Consider the following 17,582-nt stretch of genomic DNA (forward strand, 5'->3'; position numbering starts at 1 on the left):
CTGCTGGGACTCAGATTGGAACTGCCGCTGCCACCAATGATGGAGACGGGGCGGGTGCTCTGCCCACCAATGCAAACATTGTAGAAACATTCCTGGCACCCGACCTCTGACAGGGAGCTGCTGTACACGCAATGAACCCCTCAGGTGCTGTGTCCCAATCACCATGGTAACACCTCAGGTTTAGAATATACCATTGGATCAGAGTTTTCTCCAATCTGATGGTATATTTTTACTTCAAGCATCCCCATCACCATGGGAATGCCTCTCCACGCCCAGATCGCCGATCCACTGCTCCGGTAGACAAATGGCTCAATTTTCAAACGGATCCGTCCCCCATTGACTTTCAATGTAAAGTCTGGACGGATCCGTCTGAACTACTTTCACACTTAGAAAGTTTTTTTAAACTATAATGCAGATGGATCCAAACATCTGCATTATAGGAGCAGATCCGTCTGTGCAGACACCAGACAGACCCGCTCTGAACACAAGTGTAAAAGTAGCCTTAGATAGCACAAACTGCTGCCGGAAAACAATGATTTTTAAGCATGTTTGTTTAAAGATTCCGATTGCTCGATTAAGAGGTAGCGCACCCCCCCCTTCCTCCATCAGGTAATCGGCGGCAGTATTAGGGCTGTTTCACACGAGCGGATGCCGTGCGTGACATCCGCTCTGTGAATGACAGCCAAGACCCGATGCAGACTGCAGAAGCACGGAGCAGTAACATGACTGATAATGCTCAGTGCCTCTCTGATCTCTTTACTACGAAATCAGTGACAACTTTATCTCACTGTGATTTCGTAGTAAAGAGATCAGAGAGGCACAGAGCATTGTCATGTTACTGCTCCGTGCTTCTGCAGTCTGCATCGGGTCTTGGCTGTCATTCACGGAGCGGATGTCACGCACGGCATCCGCTCGTGTGAAACAGCCCTAATACTGCAGATCGCTAACTAGCATGCCTACGAACGCTTAGTCATGATCTGGCCAACAATCAGCCAGTGTAATGTAATCCTTAGCTTACAGCCTTTAATGCAGTTTGCCAGTAGATAAGAATCTAGTGGCTTGAGGTCAGTGTACAATGGTTCACCATCTCAAGATTTCGAAGTGCATCAGTAGAAGCAAGTGTCCAAGTCCATGAAAATGCATGTCAAATTATCTTAAATAAAAATATCCATGGACAGAATTAATTTTAAGGATGCATTACTTTTTATTGACAAAACAGCAGAATTGTCATTTCAACCACCAATACATTATATAAGTTCTTAGTAGGGTGTCCATATATTTAACAGGACATACAATGGATGTTCAACACCATTCACATATCTGAAATGCCAATTTTTAAAACATTAAGTGCTCAGTTCTCTTGTTATAAATATTTAAGATACTACTGTACAACAGCTGGCTTTCAACACGAGACTGCAACAAGTGACCAGTCAAAGCTGAAACTGTTCAGTATTCATCTTCCTCCTCTTCCTCACGATCTCTAGACTCTGTCCCCACCTCTTCATAATCCTTTTCCAGAGCGGCCATATCCTCTCTGGCTTCAGAAAACTCTCCTTCCTCCATCCCCTCTCCCACATACCAGTGTACAAAAGCCCTCTTAGAATACATGAGGTCAAATTTATGGTCCAGCCTAGCCCAGGCCTCTGCAATTGCTGTGGTATTACTCAGCATACAGACTGCACGTTGCACTTTGGCCAAGTCCCCTCCTGGGACTGCAGTGGGAGGCTGGTAGTTTATTCCCACCTTAAATCCAGTAGGACACCAGTCAACAAACTGGATGGACCTCCTGGTTTTAATAGCAGCTATTGCAGCATTTACATCTTTGGGCACCACATCACCCCTATATAACAGGCAGCAAGCCATGTATTTACCACGTCTGGGGTCACATTTAACCATCTGATTTGAAAATTCAAAGCAAGCATTTGTAATCTCTGGCACAGTCAGTTGCTCGTGGTAAGCCTTCTCTGCCGAAATTATTGGGGAGTAGGTCACCAGCGGGAAATGTATTCTGGGATAGGGCACCAAGTTAGTCTGGAACTCTGTTAAGTCAACATTCAATGCACCATCAAACCTCAAAGAAGCAGTTATAGAGGAAACAATTTGGGCAATTAATCTGTTCAGGTTGGTATAAGATGGAAGCTCAATGTCCAGGTTACGGTTACAAATATCATAAATTGCCTCGTTGTCTACCATAAAGGCACAGTCCGAGTGCTCCAGAGTTGTGTGAGTTGTTAGAATAGAGTTGTAAGGTTCCACCACAGCAGTTGAGATCCTAGGGGCAGGATACACTGAAAACTCAAGCTTTGACTTCTTCCCATAGTCAACAGAAAGACGCTCCATCAATAATGAAGTAAAACCAGATCCTGTGCCTCCTCCAAAGCTGTGGAACACCAAAAATCCTTGAAGACCACTGCACTGGTCAGCCTGCAGAAGAAAGTTATACATAATATGGATTAACATACTTGGCATTTGCTGAGTGCATTGTGGCCTGTTGATATGTTTGGCATGTGTACCAAGGAGCTTTCCTGCCACATACACAGAATGTGAAAGGGAACCTGTCACCTCCAAACATCTCAAGCCGGCAGCAGTACCTTAAAGTAGCCAGCTGCATGTTTGTAACAATCTTCTTCCTGCTGGTAGTTGAAGCAAAAATGTTCTTTAATCCCCTGCCCGTTGCACTTCTCTAGGCAAACTTGCTTCAAATCACGGTAACCATGCCCCTTCCCAACAGCTGGCAGTTTGGCAAAGCCAGCTGAACTGTCGTGCATGAAATGAGTTACAAACACGCTGCTGGCTTGGGATGTTTGTTGGAGGTGACAGGTTGCAGTTAAGGGTACTTTCACACTTGTAGCAGAGGATTCCGGCAGGCAGTAAGTTGCCGAACGGCCTGCCGGATCCGTCAATTCGGGCGCAAAGTGATGGCATTTGTCAGACGGATCCAGATGTGGATCCATCTGACAAATGCATTGAAATACCAGATCCACCTCTGGAAAAATGTATCCGGTATTTTTTTTTTTGCATTTTTAAAAGTCTGTGAATGCGCAGACCAGAAAGCCAGATCCGGTATTCCGGCAGGTGTTCAGCATTTTTGGGCCGGAGAGAAAACTGCAGCATGCTGCAGTATTTTCTCCATCCCAAAAAAAAAATGTAAGAGTGACTGAACTGATGCATCCTGAACAGAATGCATTAGGATAAAACGGATCAGTTTTCCTGTATTGAGCTCCTGTGACGGAACTCAATATCAGAAAACAAAAAAGTTAGTGTGAAAGTACCCTAACCGTTCACAAACTTTCCTTTATACATAGAAGTCCATGGGCCAGTCTCTATTCAGTACTCAGTGCGGAGAGGGATATGCGTGCGCTTCTCTCCTCTTGGTCTAGTGATTGTGAGGGGTCTCACTCGCCAATCAATTCTTGATATGCCTGACATATCAGGTTGTGAAAAGTTAGTGACCCTTAATCTCATTAAATTATTATTGATCTTTGAGAATATATGGTTTCTTTGTGAAATATCTGACAGCTGCATGGAGGACAGATTATGCAAATTAGGCCTCCTGCACACGACCGTTGTGTGCACCCGTGGCCGTTGTGCCGTTTTCCGCGGACCCATTGACTTTCAATGGGTCCGTGGAAAAATCGGAAAATGCACCGTTTTGCAGCCGCATCCGTGATCAGTGTTTCCTGGCCGTGAAAAGAATATGACCTGTCCTATTTTTTTTCACGGCCAACGGTTCACGGACCCATTCAAGTCAATGGGTCCGTGAAAGAACACAGATGCACACAAGATTGGCATCCGTAGGTTAGTTTTTATACAGACGGATCAGAAGATCCGTCTGTATAAAAGCTTTTTCAAAGCTGAGTTTTCACTTCGTGAAAACTCAGAACCGACAGTATATTCTAACACAGAAGCGTTCCCATGGTGATGGGGATGCTTCTAGTTAGAATACACTACAAACTGTGTACAAGACTGCCCCCTGCTGCCTGGCAGCACCCGATCTCTTACAGGGGGCCGTGATCAGCACAATTAACCCCTTCAGGTGCGGCACCTGAAGGGGTTAATTGTGCTGATCACGGCCCCCTGTAAGAGATCGGATGCTGCCAGGCAGCAGGGGGCAGTCTTGTACACAGTTTGAATATCATTGGTGGCCAGTGCGGCCCCCCCCCCCCCCCCCCCCCCTCTATTGTAATAGGTTGGTGGCACAGTGTGCACCCCCCCTCCCTCTATTGTAATAATTCGTTGGTGGCACAGTGTGCGCCCCCCCCCCCTCCCTCCCTCTATTGTAATTATTCGTTGGTGGCCAGTGTGCGGCCTCCCATCTCCTCCCCGACCCCCCCCCCCCCCCCGATCATTGGTGGCAGCGGGTTACTAGCAATAGTACAATAGTAAAAGATTCATACTTACCTGGGAGCTGCGATTTCTGCTTCCGGCCGGGAGCTCCACCTACTGGTAAGTGTCATTGCTAAATGAACTGTCACTTACCAGTAGGAGGAGCTCCCGGCCGGAAGTAGACATCGCAGCTCCCAGGTAAGTATGAATCTTTTACTATTGTACTATTGCTAGTAACCCGCTGCCACCAATGGGGGGGGGGGTCGGGGAGGAGATGGGAGGCCGCACACTGGCCACCAATGTTGTTAATGCGATAGAGGGAGGGGGGGGGCCAATGGGGGGTGCACACTGTGCCACCAACGATTACAATAGAGGGAGGAAGGGGGGGGGGGCCGCACTGGCCACCAATGATATTCAAACTCGGGAGGGGGGGGGGGGGTCTGCCCCCTGCTGCCTGGCAGCCCTGATCTCTTACAGGGGGATATGATAGCACAATTAACCCCTTCAGGTGCGGCACCTGAAGGGTTAATTGTGCTGATCACAGCCCCCTGTAAGAGATCGGCTGCTGCTAGGCAGCAGGGGGCAGTCATGTACACAGTTTGTAGTATATTCTAACTAGAAGCGTCCCCATCACCATGGGAACGCCTCTGTTAGAATATACTGTCGGAAATGAGGTTTCACGATCTAACTCATATCCGACAGTATATTCTAACATAGAGGCGTTCCCATGGTGATAGGGACGCTTCAAGTTAAAATATACCATCGGATTGGAGAAAACTCCGATCTGATGGTATAAAAGGGACTCCAGACTTTACATTGAAAGTCAATGGGGACGGATCCGTTTGAAATGGCACCATACTGTGTCAACGTCAAACGGATCCGTCCCCATTGACTTGGCGGCCAGGCGGACACCAAAACGACTTTTTTTTCATGTCCGTGGATCCTCCAAAAATCAAGGAAGACCCACGGACGAAAAAAAACTGTCACGGATCACGGAAAAACGGGACCCGTTTTTGCGGACCGCAAAAAAATACATTCGTGTGCAGGAGGCCTAAGGCAGTTTGCTTGACTTCTAGCCATGCTCTAGAACAGGCATGCTCAACCTGCGGCCCTCCAGCTGTTGCAAAACTACAACTCCCATCATTCCCGGACAGCCTACAGCAGGGCATGGTGGGAGTTGTAGTTTTACAACAGCTGAAGGGCCACAGGTTGAGCATCCCTGCTCTAGAAGATAGTGATATACATGTTAAGTCAGTAATACATCTTGAGCATTAGCGATTGAAGCCCAACTGAAGTACTTTGGCATAATTTAGAGTTCATTCCCCCATACATTCCTAAAATATTACCCATTACATTCAATAGCATGGTTTCAAAAAGGTTTGTACAATATTAGAAATACATTGATTACTCTTCCCAGTAATCAGTTTTCCATGAGCCCATGACAGCACCCGAGATCCTCCCCCTTCCAGACAGGAAACAGGAACTTCCCAGATCTTTAAAAGGGTCCTCCATACTCCATTTCCCAGTTTGTGACAAGATCCATAGGACTGCCAAATTTCTATATACAGTGAAACCTTAACATGCAAATCTGCAGGCATATTTCTTCTTTAAAATTATTTACATATACAGTATTTCACAAAAGAGTCCACCCCTCACATGTTTGTAAATATTTTAATTAAGGTCTAAACAGCTGGAAACAAGGGAGTACTCCCCTAAGTGAAAATAGCAAATTTTGCACAATTTGGCCATTTTCCCTGCTGGATGTCATGTGACTCACATTAGTATTACAAGATGTCAGGTGTCGCTCTCATACTGGTCACTGGAAGTACAAAATGGCAAAGAACTTGAGGATCTGAAGAAAAGAATTTACTCTACATAAGGATGGCCTAGGCTATAAGATTGCCAACACCCTGAAACTGAGCTGAGAAGCACAGTGGCCAAGATCATACAGCAGTTTAACAAGACTGGTTCCATCAGAACAGGCCTCTCCATGGTAGACCAAAGAAGCTTAGTGCACAAGCTCAGCGTCATATCCAGAGGTTGTCTATTAAAAATAAACATGAGTGCTGCCAGCATTGCTGCAGAGGTTAAAGGGGTGGGGGAATCAGCCTGTCAGTGCTCAGACCATACGCCGCACACTGCATCAAATTAGTCTTCATGGCTGTCGTCCCAGAAGGAAGCCTCCTTTAAAGATGATGCACAAGAAAGCAAACTTTTTGCAGGCTGACAATAAGCAGACTAAAAACATGGATTACTGGAACCATGTCCTGTGGTTTGATGAGACCAAGATAAACTTATTTGGTTCAGATGGTGTCAAGTGTGTTGGCAACCAGGTGAGGCGTACAAAGACAAGTGTGTCTTGCCTACAGTCTAGCATGGTGGTTGGAGTGTCATGGTTTGGGGCTGCACGAGTGCTGCCAGCTGTGGGGAGCTACAGTTCATTGAGGGAACCATGAATGCCAACATGTCCTGTGACATACTAAAGCAAATCATGATACCCTCCGTTCAGAAACTGGGCTGCAGGGCAGTATTCCAACTTAACGACCCCAAACACCCTTCCAAAACAACCACTGCCATGCTAAAGAAACTGCAGGCAAAACTGCTGGACTGGACAAGCACGTCTCCAGACCTAAACCCTTTTGAACATCTGTGGGGCATCCTCAAATGGAGGGTTGAGGAGAGCAAGATCTCCAACATACACTTCTCAATGACATCACGGAGCTGGTGAAAGAGGATTCCAGTGGCAACCCGTAAAGCTCTAGTGAACTCCATGGAGTTAAGGCAGTGCTGGAAAATGGTGGCCACACAATATTGACACTTGGGCACAATTTGGCCATTTTCACTTAGGGGGTATACTCCCTTTTGTTGCCAGTGGTTTAGACAATGGCTGTATTGAGTTAGAAGGCTCTCCAAATTCACATTGCTATACAATCTGTACACTGACTACTTTACATTGTATCAGTGTCATATCTTCAGTGTTGTCCCATGAAATGATATAATAAAATATTTACAAACATGTGAGGGGTGGACTCTTGTGAAAAGTTATATATTAGTGGAATAATGTAGGTGCTGTCATGGCTCATGGAAAACGGATTACCAGTAAGCGCAATGTATTTCCATTACGCCCCACGACAGTACCTGTGAGCGATTAGACTAGATAAATCTAGCGTGGGATTACCACCTACAAAGACTTTCCTCCCAAAGGACAAATCTTGAGCAGAGGATAGATCCAATCTATAATGTTTGTAAAAGGTATTTTGAGAGCTCCAGGTAGCAGCTCTACAAATTTGGTCAATGGTTGCAGCCTCTGCCCAGGAAGAAGCTATAGCTCTTGTGGAGTGGGCCGAGAACCCCGTAGGAACTTGAAGACCCGCCGAATAGGTTAGACCTATTGTTCTCATTATCCACCTGTCTATAGTAAGACTTGTAACCTTTAGACCCCTGTTAGGACCCTGAAATTGAATACCCAAGGGGCTTTACTCCATTCTTTGGTGGACACATACATCTAGTGTATGGAACCTCTCCTCACCTTCATTTTTTGGGATTTTGGCAGAAAGGGCAAAATGATTTTTGGAGACCTATAAAAGTCATAAACCACCTTTGGAAGAAAAAGCAGGATTCAGTCTAAAAACAATCCTGTCTTCCAAGACAGTGGTATAAGTGGGGGGAGCAGACCAGGCAGAAATCTCCCCTACCCTTCTGGCTGACGTAATGGCCACCAGGAATGCTGTCTTGTAAGACAACATCTTCATAGAGATCGAATCTAAAAGGTTCAAATGGACTTTGGGTTAGCATATAAAAGTACAACATTTAAATCCCAGGGCGATGATCTGGGTTTAATGGAGGGATTTAGCCTAATAGATTCCTTTATGAACCTTTTAATCCAGGGATGGGCTGTCAAACAGACCACTAAGGGCTGAAACCTGAACCTTTAATGTGCTAGGCTTTAATTTTTTTTATTGAGACCCTTCTTCTAAAAATTTTATGGATCTGGAGGGGCTGACAGATCCAACCTAGCAAAGAAAAGGTTTTCCATATCCTCATATCAGAGGTAACCTTTGCATTTACGAGTGAGAGGCGTAAATGCAAAAGCCAGATCCTTGCCCCAAGGTTGAGATATGTGATGTAGCAGGCTGGTTTTAAATCTGTAGAGAAACAGATGGGCGCACCATAGGGTAATTCTGTGGGTGTATAATGGTGAACAAAAAGAATTGGCAAGGCTCACCTTGTGTGGTTGTGCGGATATAGGCACAACACTATTGTAGGTATTTTCAAACAAGCCTGGACGTCTGGATATGGCGGTCTGCAGCCTCGGGACCACGAGGGATCTTCAAAAGGAGAAGCCTGGAGCCCTTAAGATAGTAGTGCAAGAAAACAAAACACGTCCCACGGCGCGAATTACCGTCTACCAGTCACCAGGGTCAAGGAGGAATCTTTTAATGCAGCAATACAACGTGTTTCGGGGAATCACTCCCCTTCATCAGGTACAAAAGAGCTGCACAACTTTGTGCAGCTCTTTTGTACCTGATGAAGGGGAGTGATTCCCCGAAACGCGTTGTATTGCTGCATTAAAAGATTCCTTCTTGACCCTGGTGACTGGTAGACGGTAATTCGCGCCAAGGTTGAGATAGAGCATCTATCCCCTGGGCCTGATCCTCTGGGCTGAGACAAAGCCTCTAGCACTGTTTTTCTGGAAGCAAAAAAGTCCATTGATGGGGTCCCCCACAGATGCACTGGTCGAATACTTCCTTGGAAAGGCACCATTCACCCTGACTGATCTTGTGCCTGCTCAGGAAGTTTGCTTGACAGTTCAAGCCTTTTAGGTGCACTGCTGAAAGATAAAGTACTCCCTTCTAGTATTTGAAAATCTTGTACATCAGATCCAGTAACTAAGGTGATCTTGTCCCCCCGCCTGTTTCCATAGGCTACTGCTGTCACTGGCAGAATCCTGACATGTCTATGAGGGAGGGAAAACATTATTTTAGAGCACAATATATCACCCTCAGCACTCTAATTCTGGGACTGTTTGCTTTGAAACACTGATCACTGACCTTAGGAAAACTCCAAAACTGAGCGAGAACCCCACCCCTGTTGGCTGGCATTTGTTGTGATTAAAGGATTGCCTTTTGTCTATGCCACTCCCTGACTTAGGTTTTCTGTGCTTGTCCACCACAAAAGGGAATCCCTTACTGACATGGGCATCGGACATTTATAATCTAGTGATAACAGCTCCTTGTTCCAATGTGATAGAATGTGCGCCTGAAGACTCCTGGACCTGAACTGTCCCCATTTTACCGCCGGTATACATGTCAAACCTAGAACTGACTTGGCCTCCCCTTAGAGTAGTCACCCTGGTTTGGCTGAATTTCCCTATCCTTTACTGTATTGAAAGGCACTTCCCCTCTGGGAGGTAGGACTTTTGGGATAAGGAATCTAGCAGAATTCCTAAAGGGGGGGGCAGTAACTCAGCATCAGACATAATTTTTCCCAGTTTACTATCCAACCCAAGCCCATCAATATCTTTAACACTTCCTGAATTTAGGCTGAAAGGGAACTTGACTGTCCTACCACAAGAGGGTCATCTAGGTATGGTATAACTAAATTATGATCCTTATTTGTGCCAGCATTGTGAAAATTCTCAATGCCTGAAATATTCCAAAGGGGAGAGCTCTGAACTGTAGATGAAGAATTGACCTCTATCCACACTGCTACCCTGAGAAATTTTTGAGATGAGGGATGTATGTTCATGTACAGTAGTAATAGGCATCCTTGATATCTCTAAAAGCCATGATGCAATTGGGAAATTGAAGAATCATTGAGGATATCAATTCCATCTGAAATTTCTGATCCGTTAGATATAAATTTAGGTCCTTTAGGTTTTTTATTGTCCGATAAAACCCATGCGGCTTGGAGGAATTGAATAAAACCCTTCCCATTTCTACTCTAGGAACTGGGACAAGAACTGACTTTCCAGGAGATTTCTTATTTCTCCTAATAACGCAGCCTGTTTGGGAGAATGCTTGTCTAAAGACGTAATTATTAACCTTTCTGGTGGGGGCCTTTTGAAATCTAAACAGTATCCTTCCTTTATTATATCTTTTACCCAGGCACTTGATGTGATATTTTGCCAGGCTTGAAAGAATAAGAGTCGACCCCCCACCCGAGACCTGGCATCATTGCTGAGAAACACTGGGGCTTGGACTTTTAAATCAAAGGGCCTTTCTTTTGGACTCTAGCCTACTCCCTTTTATCTCTAAACTAAAATGGCTCTGCTTAGGAGAGGAGGAATCCCTTCTTCCTATTAGATGCTTTGTCCAATATATAATCTAGCGTCAGGCTGAATAAAAATTTCCCTGGAAAGAAAGGGTACACAACTTGGAATTAGAAGCGACGTTTCCTTTACATCCCTTCAGCCAAAGGGATCTTCTGGCCGAGTTTGACAATGCTGCCGCTCTGGCCGATAACCAGAGAGTCAACCAACGCATCCGAAATAAAGTCTACTACTTCTATCATCGTAGGCATCACTTCTAGTAGCTGCTCCCTTGGGGTTCTGTTAGCAATATGCGATTCTAATTCCCCCAACGAGATTTTAAATGACCCTACAACCGATGTAGCACTATTCGGCTTGAAGAGCTAGACGCTTCCCAATTCTTTCTAAAATAGGCATCAGCCCTTTTATACATCAGGTCTTTAAGAGAACCCAGATCTTCAAATGGAGTGCTGACTTTATTAACTTTTGCAACTGTGGCATCTACCCCAGGTACATCCTGCCAGACTGACATCTTGAAAATGAAAGGAGTATTTTCTTTTAACTGATTTAAGGGAGGGGAGAGGAGGATCAGGTTTGTTCCATTCTCGCTTTAACAACTCCTTAATACAGTCCTGAACATAGAAACATAGAATGTGTCGGCAGATAAGAACCATTTGGCCCATCTAGTCTGCCCAATATACTGAGTACTATGGATAGCCCCTGGCCCTATCTTATATGAAGGATGGCCTTATGCCTATCCCATGCATGCTTAAACTCCTTCACTGTATTTGCAGCTACCACTTCTGCAGGAAGGCTATTCCATGCATCCACTACTCAGTAAAGTAATACTTCCTGATATTACTTTTAAACCTTTGCCCCTCTAATTTAAAACTATGTCCTCTTGTAGCAGTTTCTCTTTTAAATATTCTCTCCTCTTTAACCTTGTTGATTTCCTTTATGCATTTAAAAGTTTCTATCATATCCCCTCTGTCTCATCTTTCTTCCAAGCTATACATGTTAAGGTCCTTTAATCTTTCCTGGTAAGTTTTATCCTGCAATCCATGTACCAGTTTAGTAGCTCTTCTCTGAACTCTCTCCAAAGTATCAATATCCTTCTGGAGATATGGTCTCCAGTACTGAGCACAATACTCCAAATGAGGTCTCACTAGTGCTCTGTAGAGTGGCATGAGCACCTCCCTCTTTCTACTGGTAATTCCTCTCCCTATACACCCAAGCATTCTGCTAGCATTTCCTGCTGCTCTATGACATTGTCTGCCTACCTTTAAGTCTTCTGAAATAATGACCCCTAAATCCCTTTCCTCAGATACTGAGGTTAGGACTGAGGCTGAACAGGGAACACTCTCCTTCCTTGGCTTCAGGCTCTCATACATTAACTCCTGTCTTGATCTAGTCTCTTCTACTTCCATAGTGGACCTCACCGCCTTTAATAAAAGGTCTGTATCCTCCACTTTAAACAGAGGTCTTCCAATAAGATCTTCAGAGGAAGAATCTGAACTTGCCATTATCCCCTCCTCTGAATCAGTAAAGTACGATTATGCCTCGAGTCTTCCTCTGCCTAAAATAACTGGGAAGCAACTTTTTAAACTGTTCCGAGGAACAGACTTCCATCTTTGGGGTAAGAGACTTACCTTTTTCCTGCAAATCCCACTCTGCCTTTTGTCTTGTGGGCAGCTTTACTGGGGGCCTCCTTAACCTGCAATAAATCACCAGAAATAAAATAATCTCCCATATAGGAGACAGTGGGGTATGATCCCTCTTACACCCCAGGAGTACCATGCTGGGTTTAGAGTGTTGTGGTGTCTCCCCTTCCTCCTGCATGCAGATAGTGCACCAAAGGGGAATCCGGAAGGAAAATTGGCAGTTCTCTTAACTTGCCACACTGCTGCTCTTTCCCTCCATGACAGCTGGCCGGCGTCTCCTTTATACAGGCCGCACATCACCCGCCATGTTTCCTTGGCCCCTCCCCTTCCCTACGTGAAACAGGGCCTGCAAGAATGTGCCGTACTGGCAATGCAGGAGAGCACGCACCTCCTCCCCCCCCACTGGAACTTTGCCCAGCCACAGGTAGAAGAGAATGAGGCAGCTGTCAGGGATCCCCCCCCCTTCCCCACACCCATGGCAAAAGGGCCAAAAAAAAAAAACCCCGGAAGAAACTTGAGGCATGGAGTATGGAGGACCCTTTTAAAGATCTGGGAAGTTCCTGTTTTCTGTCTGTAAGGGGAGGATGTCTTACAGGTGCAGTCATGGGGCGTAATGAAAAACTGGATTACTCACTGGTAATTTCCTTTTTACGAGGCAATGGCACTACAGTTAGATGACCCTCCTCCAACCAGGAAGGAACAAAGAATAAATTTGACCCTCCTCCTCATTGTCTTACTGGACTGACAGCCTAGAGAGTCTAAGATCACATACATGCACCTTTAACCTAATCACTTCATTTTAACATGTGGCATATATGCTAGTTTGAGCAGCAATATCACATGCAGTCATGGAGGACACAAAAAGGAAATTACTGGTAACTAATCCTGTTTTTCCTCCACTATGGCACTACAGCAAGATATACCAGATTACATAACTAGGGTGGGACTGTAGCCTTCAAACCCTTCCTGCTAAATGCCAAGTCCCATTTTAAAATCAATCCTATCCTTCCAAACTGCTAAATGTAGATTATTCTAGGGTAAAAAAAAAAAAAAAAAAAAAAAACCCTGGGAAAGATGTTCGATCCATGGAAGGATCCAAGGACCTTGTAGAGACTTCAGCTACAGAAAAAAAATAAAAAAAGATTTCTTGGGCCATAGAGCAACTTTGTCCCCAGATGTTCCTCCATGAGCAAGAGGGAAAGGGGAGGGAGTCTGTAAGCCAATTTAAAGTCCAAAGGTTGGGCCAGAGCATCCACCTCTTCTCCCCCATTGTTAGAAGGCAAAATTTGGTAGCTTTGTATACCTGGCTAAAGCTAACAGATCTCTCTTAACAGTTCAGAGAATGAAAATCTTTATCAGGAAACTTCTATTCTCTTGAAGGATGGTACTTATGGACTGCAAAACCCTCCTTGTCTATTCAAGACCACTGAACATCTCATCTTCATTTCCATTACCAGAGCTCAGGGGTGGTGTGGCCACCCAAATAAAGTAGTGCAGCATTATGTGGCACTGAAAGAAGAGTACAACATGGACCAGTGCATGGAGCACATCTGACAGACAAGGCCTCAGAGGTTCCCAGCCAGATTCTCCACACCGACTTTAATTACACTGTCCTTGCTGTCAACTAAGTCTTAGAGAGACAACATCCCTATTGAACATAAAATTTACCCGTTTCACAAGAGTTTGTTGCTAAATTGCAAAATCATCTTTAGTAAAGCCATCATGTCCCTCAGTTGGAGCGAGTTTGTTGCCATCCACCTGCGTACCTTACACTAACTGCAGACCTCAGAGCAGAGGGCAACATCCACCTTGAATCTGCAGCCAGAATTATCTCTGCCCATGCCGTTAGCATAGCATCACATAGGAAGAGGCCCCTACAGCACAGCTTAGCCACCCTTTAGAGGTCCCCTCCTGACATCTGCCAGCACTTAAGGGATTCTGTCACCAGGATTACCACTATAGAGATATTTATATGTGCCCATCAGTCTCCTTACTGTGTTTAAAATGATCCAACTGTCACTGCTCTGTGTGTTAGATTCTTATAAAAACTGATCTTGATATGTAAATTATCTTGGTCAGGAGCCCAAGGGGTTGTCCTGCGATCTGTTGGAGCCCAGCCGCGCCCATTGATCCGTAGCCCAGCACCGCCTACCACTTCATTTATTCACTCCACTTGCCCTGACGTAATTTCTTCAGTGCCGTAGTCTCGCGCAGGCACAGTGGACACTGTAGTCTGCGCCCGTGCGGACTACCGGCTTCGAGGAGTCAACTGTGCATGCACCGGCTCTTTTCTGGTGCCAACGTGGTGTGCAGGGAGCCAGTGCATGTGCAGTCGACTCCTCGAAGCCAGTGCCAGTAGTCCACATGGGCGCAGACTACGGCACTGAGAAGAAATTACGTCAGTGCAAGTGGAGTGAATAAATTAAGTGGTAGGCGGTGCTGGGCTGCGGATCAATGGGCGCGGCTGGGCTCCAACAGATTGCGGGACAACCCCTTAGGCTCCTGACCAAGGTAATTTACATATCAATAAGATCAGTTTTTATAAGAATCTAACACAGAGCAGTGACAGTGGGATCATTTTAAACACAGCAAGGAGACTGATGGGCACATAAATATCGCTATAGCGTTAATCCTGGTGACAATCCCTTTAATAGAGGGCTAAATCCGAAAGGAGTGACTGAGAATCCGGTCCACTGCCTGTTGATCAGTGAACTCGAGAATAAAAAAAAGCATGCAGCCAACACTGACAACTGTCCAACAGGTTATAATGTGCTCAGACCAATGCACCTCAATGGAACAGAGCTGCAATTCCAGGAAGTAAACCAACCGGTGTGGTGCAGTTTCTGGAAGGGAGCAGGCTTTTTTTCTTCAATTTTGCTGTTATCGCTCATAACCTGCAACAGACCAACATGGCGAATGATATATCATGGATATAAAAAAAAAAAAAAAAAAAAAAGTAGAAAATTAAAATTGGTAGTGGTGGGGCAGGAGTTAGTGTGAACTGGCCAAGCAGACATGCTATTGCAGTGGCCAAGTCAACACCTGAATGTATGTGCTGCTATGCAGTTAAATCTTTATAGTTTATTACATTAAACCATTCATATATTCTATATTTGGTTATATGCTCCCGTCTAGTTGCCATTTTTGATATTGCACTTGTTTTTCTGTTCGTGATATCTGTCATTCATTTCACTGCTCCACCCCTTCTGTGTACCTCACTTCCTGTTTCTCCTTACTGCTCCAGGCATTGAACAGGTAAGCTTACATGAGAATGCATGTGTACAAAATCATCATCTTTTGACCGCACAATACCAGAATCCATCTGTTCTGCGGCTTACAGAATAAAGCAACTTACACGGATAAACTCAGTGTTGGTGAGTTCAAGCTATCTGATAAGGATTGTCCGCAGTGATTATATCTGCTCATGCAGGCCAGGCAAAGAGGTCTCACTAGGGATAAATCGCTATTACAACAATTGGAGTCAGAATAATGTACTTGCCAGCTTTCGCATTTTGTCCAGCACGCAATCTATTAACTCCTTGCCAATTGTGTAGTGCCCGCGAGCATAGTTGTTAGCAGCATCTTCTTTTCCTGTAATGAGCTGTTCTGGATGGAACAAGCTTCTATAGTGTCCGGTTCTCGTCTCATCTACAAAGTTAAAAGATTCATAGTTAATAGGGCAAATGCATCAAGTGGAGTCGTTCCACCTCTGAACTAGACTTTCCTATGCACAACCGTTGACATGTTCACCCTGTAGATATTAAGGTATTGGCTAGTTTAAACAAATATTTTCGGATAGCCTCTAATATGTTGTGTGAAAAACGTTTCAGATCATAATTTGTCCCCACAGTGCAATCCATGTCCACTGTGTCCGTAGGGCACAAGATTGTGGCGTTAATGTGATTCACTGCCTTCTGTGCTGTACCTGGACAGATCTTCCATGAATGCCCTGAATTAATGAACATGTTCTGCACAAGCGCAGAAAAGGATCCATCCAGGGACATCACAGCAAGTGGTGAATCATGTCACATCCCCCAGCTTGCTCCCTACAAACACAGCAGACTTATTGTAGCAGAAGTATTGTAACAATGTACATAGCCCACAGATTAGGACCAGGGGCACGTTATGTACTGATGCATAGCACAAATAAAAAATATAATTGATTAGGGAAAATAATTTTACAACATTAACCTCTTTAAATTGTAAGATCAGCAGATAGTTATAAACTAAAATATAAAAAATGCAGCACTCCCAGGGCTCAGCTATCTCCCATAGAAGTGAATGGAGCAGCAGTACACATTTCTGACCATCCACTCAGTTCATTTTAGTGGGGCCTCGCTTCTTATGATCGGTGGGGTCCCAATGGTGGGACCCCCAGCAATGTAATAGCTATCCCCTATCCATGGATAGGGAATAATCTTCTCTAACCGGAATACCCCTTTAAATCCTCCGCTGCTCCAGTAGTTCCTTTGAGTCTTTACCAGCGAGACACCATTTCTGCATGGAATCAAACAGTCCAGCAGTGGGGACCAGTAAAGCAGCAGCACCAGAGCAGTGGGGGATTCAGGAGAATATATTCACTGCTGTTGGGCTACTTTACAATCCTGCACAAAACCTTTAATATCTGATAGGCAACTGTGGGGGGAGATTTATCAAACTGGTGTAAAGTCAAACATGTTTAGTTGCCCATAGAAACCAAAATCAGATTCCACCTTTCATTTTTCAAAAAGACTGAAAAATGAAAAGTGAAATCTGATGGGTTGCCATGGGCAACTAATACAGTTTTCTTTTACACCAGTTTCAATAAATCTTCCAGTGTTAATTGGAATTTCAAGACATACTGTACCTATGACTGTTTCTTCCAAGTCAACAAACACAGCCCTTGGCACATGCTTCCCAGACCCAGTCTCACTGAAGAAGGTGCCAAATGAAGAGTCCACTGTTGATATGGTCTTATCAGATGACATAACACCATCTGGTTGGATTCCATGTTCCAAACAATACAGCTCCCAGCAGGAGTTTCCGATCTGAACACCTGCCTGGCCTAAATGGACAGAAATGCATTCCCTCTGCAAAATAAAATACAAAAAAGGTCAGGAGCAGAGAAGTTCTATAGTTAATTTACCGTAAAAGTTTTGCAATAGTATGGCTTATGCAGCTTCAACGTTTTACACTACATTAATAGCTGCAGAAAGTTATCCCGATTTGGTCACAAATCAGCTTAGAACGTCATTCAAGAGCAGAGCTGGAGAACAAGCTGTCAGCCAGTCTGAAGGAGTCATCACAGAAGAGCTTTCTGCAGCTGGCCATGTAAACAAAACTACTTTTATGTAATAAAAACCTAC

General features: G+C 44.7%; 1 protein-coding gene across 1 annotated transcript; it reads right to left on the reverse strand.

The window, feature by feature from the left end:
* Positions 1–1,446: 1,446 nt before the first annotated feature.
* Positions 1,447–17,219, reverse strand: LOC120984531 (tubulin alpha-3 chain). The gene is made up of 3 exons (XM_040413387.1): positions 17,084–17,219; positions 15,737–15,885; positions 1,447–2,424 (listed from the first exon to the last, which is right to left on the reverse strand). The coding sequence occupies exons 1-3, from the start codon at positions 17,202–17,204 to the stop codon at positions 1,447–1,449; spliced, it is 1,248 nt and encodes a 415-aa protein (XP_040269321.1). The 5' UTR covers positions 17,205–17,219.
* Positions 17,220–17,582: the final 363 nt, after the last annotated feature.

This window comes from Bufo bufo, chromosome 1, assembly GCF_905171765.1.
Source record: "Bufo bufo chromosome 1, aBufBuf1.1, whole genome shotgun sequence".
Taxonomy (NCBI): Eukaryota; Metazoa; Chordata; class Amphibia; order Anura; family Bufonidae; genus Bufo; species Bufo bufo.